General features: G+C 37.4%; 1 protein-coding gene across 2 annotated transcripts; it reads right to left on the reverse strand.

The window, feature by feature from the left end:
- Positions 1–516: 516 nt before the first annotated feature.
- Positions 517–2,762, reverse strand: LOC133803894 (F-box/kelch-repeat protein SKIP6-like). Of its 2 annotated transcripts, none has more exons than XM_062242046.1 (2): positions 1,457–2,762; positions 517–864 (listed from the first exon to the last, which is right to left on the reverse strand). In XM_062242046.1, the coding sequence occupies exon 1, from the start codon at positions 2,589–2,591 to the stop codon at positions 1,461–1,463; it is 1,131 nt and encodes a 376-aa protein (XP_062098030.1). In that variant the 5' UTR covers positions 2,592–2,762; the 3' UTR covers positions 517–864; positions 1,457–1,460. The 2 variants fall into 2 exon arrangements, with proteins under 2 accessions (XP_062098030.1, XP_062098022.1); XM_062242038.1 differs by having other exon boundaries at positions 517–871; positions 1,457–2,746.
- Between the last annotated feature and the right edge of the window lie 1,097 nt (positions 2,763–3,859).

Below are 3,859 nucleotides of genomic sequence, written 5' to 3' on the forward strand. Positions count from 1 at the left end.
TAGGTTGATAATCTAAAAACCGAAAACCCAATTCTAAATTTTTGAATTGAAAGCACACCTTATTCTACTTTTTAACTTTAAATTGCTGCAAGACCAAATTCACCAAAATTTAGACTCCAAATGTGGTATTTCCAAAAGTTCCATTTATTATGAGAAGGAAAAAAAAAACAACAGAAGAGTCGAACGAGTTTCTTCATTTAGAATGTCTTCTCACTCAAGAACAAGCTTTACTATCTAAGTCATATTTAATAAGCTCAAAAAGTACGGCTCAAGCAATATTGACAGTCCAAGATGTACCCTGACCCTCTATCAAATAGTAAGATGATACAACTTGGAAACAATTTCAATGTTTAGCCTAAAGCAGTTCAGATAGCAGACAATTCATAAAGAAGTTCAAGGTATACCTAGGGAGAATCTTATAAGTTCAGATATTGCAAAGTTTCTAACTTCATTTTAAAGGGTATATAACAAATAAAATTTTAAAACTGAAGTAAATGATGATCGATGGTAAGACACTGTAAGAAACAATAAGATACATTTCAATTTTCAAATAAGGCATCCGGGTTTACCTTTGAAGTTTCTAAACACCATCTTTCGTACTCCTTAATTATCACAAACAGTGCCCAAGAGTATTTTTTTTTTAATTGAACTCCTACTTATATACAATACACAAACCTAGAAAGAAAAACAATAATTACAATGGTGTACATGGAGAATATTTTGCATCTCCTTGTCTGCAATCACGAAATTGTGAGAAGCAAGTCATCTGACTTGATCTGAAAGTTGGTTATTCCATGAACTTGCCATTCACTACTGACAGATTAGTGCCCAGCAGCATGAGGCCCAATTTATTGTTTTACTTCCCTATATCCTTCAAAGTAAGGTAAAAAAAAAGAAGGTTCGGTTATATTGCATTCAAGTCTTAACAGCAAATCTTTACAAGCATAAAATTTTGTAAAAACACTTGGAAGAAATTTGAAGAGGAGAAGTTATATAATTTCAACTCTTAGAAACTGACAAGAAAACAAGAGGGGGAGTACTTTGTGCAAAAACTATTAGTCTAAAACAGAATAAGCTTGGGAAAAAAAATCTGCATTATGAAATGATACTTTAGTATACTAAAAAAGATACTGAATTCGACCTTCGAAAACTATTACTTCGTGCTTACACAAGCATAAATACAAACTAAACTTAAAACAAAGTTTGTCTATCATACAAACATGAGTAACTACATCACAAATAAATTCAAACAGAGAAGCCTATTTCTTCTGTTACTTCCTGATTAATAAACTGTTATGGTATTGTAAAACTATGAATATATTCTCATTTCTCCATAAATATATTTATGTTAATGAGACAAGTATATCATACCATCATTCTTTCTCAACTAAACATGCCATTACCAAATCTATGTATGTAACTTCAATAAGCAATCAAATTACAGAAAACTTGATACCTTATCACAAGGAAACCCCGGTGCAATGGACAATGGACGACCCAAAGGGAACCGAAAGAACCTTTTTTGACCAATTAATCTTCCCATACAGATCCCAATCCCCATTTTTCGTCACTTCAATCTCAGCACACCATATATCCATCTCTCTCCCTCTCACATTCTCATTCTCATTCGTATTACCCTTCTCTTCCCACACCACGACCAGCCTACCACCCACATTCGCCATTGTTGCCCCACACAAGAACTTAGGCAGCCCTTTATCCACCCCCTTGAGCTCGTTCCATTCCCCATTCCCAACATCAAACCCCCTAATCTTCCCCAGATAATCGTAGCTATACAACACCCTATCCACCACGCAAGCCCTGCCTCTCCAACCCATGTCCAGGTCGCCACTCACTCTTTCCCACTCCTTCCTCATCGGGTTGTACACAACCCCTCCTCGGTCCGCCATAGCGTAGATTCTCCCACCCACCACGGCGCTCGCGTGCATCCACTTGTCCCGGACCTCAATTGGGCTCTGAACGGCCTCCCAGCGCCCGACGACCGGGTCGAACACTTCCGCCCAGTGAGCTGCCCTAGCCCACGAGTCCACCAGGCAACCTCCCATCACGTAGATCTTACCTTCGACGACTCCCGCGGCAGCAAATTCCCGGCCCACCCGCATGCTGGGGCCGGGCTCCCACGTGTGGAAGCGGCAGTCGAGAACCCACACGTGGGAGGTGGGGGCGTCATTGATTGAGCCGCCGAGGACGTAGATCTTGGGACCCAGGGTGGCGTAGGCGGAGCCGATCGATGGGGAGGGGATTGGCGGAAGAGGGACGACGAGGGTCTGGAAGTTGGTGTCATTTGGGACTGAATTGTGTCGTTTGTAGAAAGTAACCCAGGAGGAGGGGTTTTGGAGGTTGTGAGAGCGGAGGGTGAGGTAGAGGAAATGTTGGGTGGAGTGGAGGAGCGAGCGAGCGCTGAAGAAGAGCGGGGAAGAGAGGAGGTAACGAAAGGATTTGGAAACGAGGGAGAGGGTTGGGTGGTGCCACCTCGGGATTCGAGCCAGACAGTTCAAAGCGACGTCGTCTGAGAGGGAGGGGATGATGACCGTCGATTGAGCGGCCGAAAGCGATGGTTCGGTGCCGGACATGGAAGGAAGAGGAGTTGAGCAGGGAAGAAGGGTAGATGAGAATGATTGCGAAGGTAGTACTGGAGGAGGTACTAGGTAGGAGAGAGAGTAACGAGTAAAGAAAACTCCTTTAAAATTATGCCATATCACTTTTTTTTTTTTTTTTTTTTTAAAAAAAGCTTGGGATCTCCAATGGAATCCTATTATAGTTGTGTAATTTGTCACATATTGGTACGAAAGTTTAGGGAATGAGAATGCCAAAATTTAAGATAATGATTTGAGGATTTGTTTACATCGTGTCTTATTTTTTAAATTGATTTGAAAAAATTTTAACTTATTTAAATTCTTTAGTTTCATATTATCTTAATTTAAAATTTATCTACCTCTACTCCCACAAAATCAAATTTGGTATCGAAGTCCTCTCAAAAATTAAAAGTTATACCTTAAAAAAAAGTTAAAAGTTATATAAAAAAAAAGTTTATTTACTTTTTCATCACTAATTAATTAATTTTAATTTTTTTAGTACTAATTAATATCATTTGTTAATTAGTAGTTTTTATTTATTTATTTAAATATATTTTTTTACTTTTTGAATAATTTGCATATTTTATATTAGTACAATTGTAAAAATTAGTCCAAATATTACATTAGCTGATAAATAGTACTAAGTTTAGTACAAAAAGTTAATAAATGACATATTTGACACAATTTTTACAATTGTGTTCCAATGCACATAAATGTAAAAAATAAATAAGATACAAAAAATTATAATAAAATAATAAGTAATAGCAAAAAATTAATAAAAATGAACATTTAATGTCAATAATAAATTAAATATGAAAAAATATAATAAAATAATAAGTAATGGCAAAAACGTAAATAAAAAAGTGAACATTTATTAGTGATCCAAATTTAGATCATGCTATTGATTATGCTCGAAAATGCAAATTGATTAGTTTTAAAGTGTATAATAAATAAAGTTTTTATTAATATTTTTATGGAGTTATTGTAATATATTTTATAATTGAAAATATTAATTTATAAAAAGCAAGAAGGAAAGAATTAGGACTAAAAATATAGTGGAAATTATGATATTTTTTAAGAAAATTGGCCCACAATTCGGCCCAAATACCTCAGGCCCGCTTGGTTTTCCCCTCACCCCAGCGCGCCCTTGAAGCGCCACACATCCACCTGAAGCTTAGTTTGACCCGCGAACTCGTGAGCAGCCCGCCCCAACAACTCGCGCACCGCCCAGCTCTGAACCACATCTGACCCGCCCCCTGACCCGC

Source organism: Humulus lupulus, chromosome 1 (genome assembly GCF_963169125.1).
Source record: "Humulus lupulus chromosome 1, drHumLupu1.1, whole genome shotgun sequence".
In the NCBI taxonomy this organism is placed as follows: domain Eukaryota; kingdom Viridiplantae; phylum Streptophyta; class Magnoliopsida; order Rosales; family Cannabaceae; genus Humulus; species Humulus lupulus.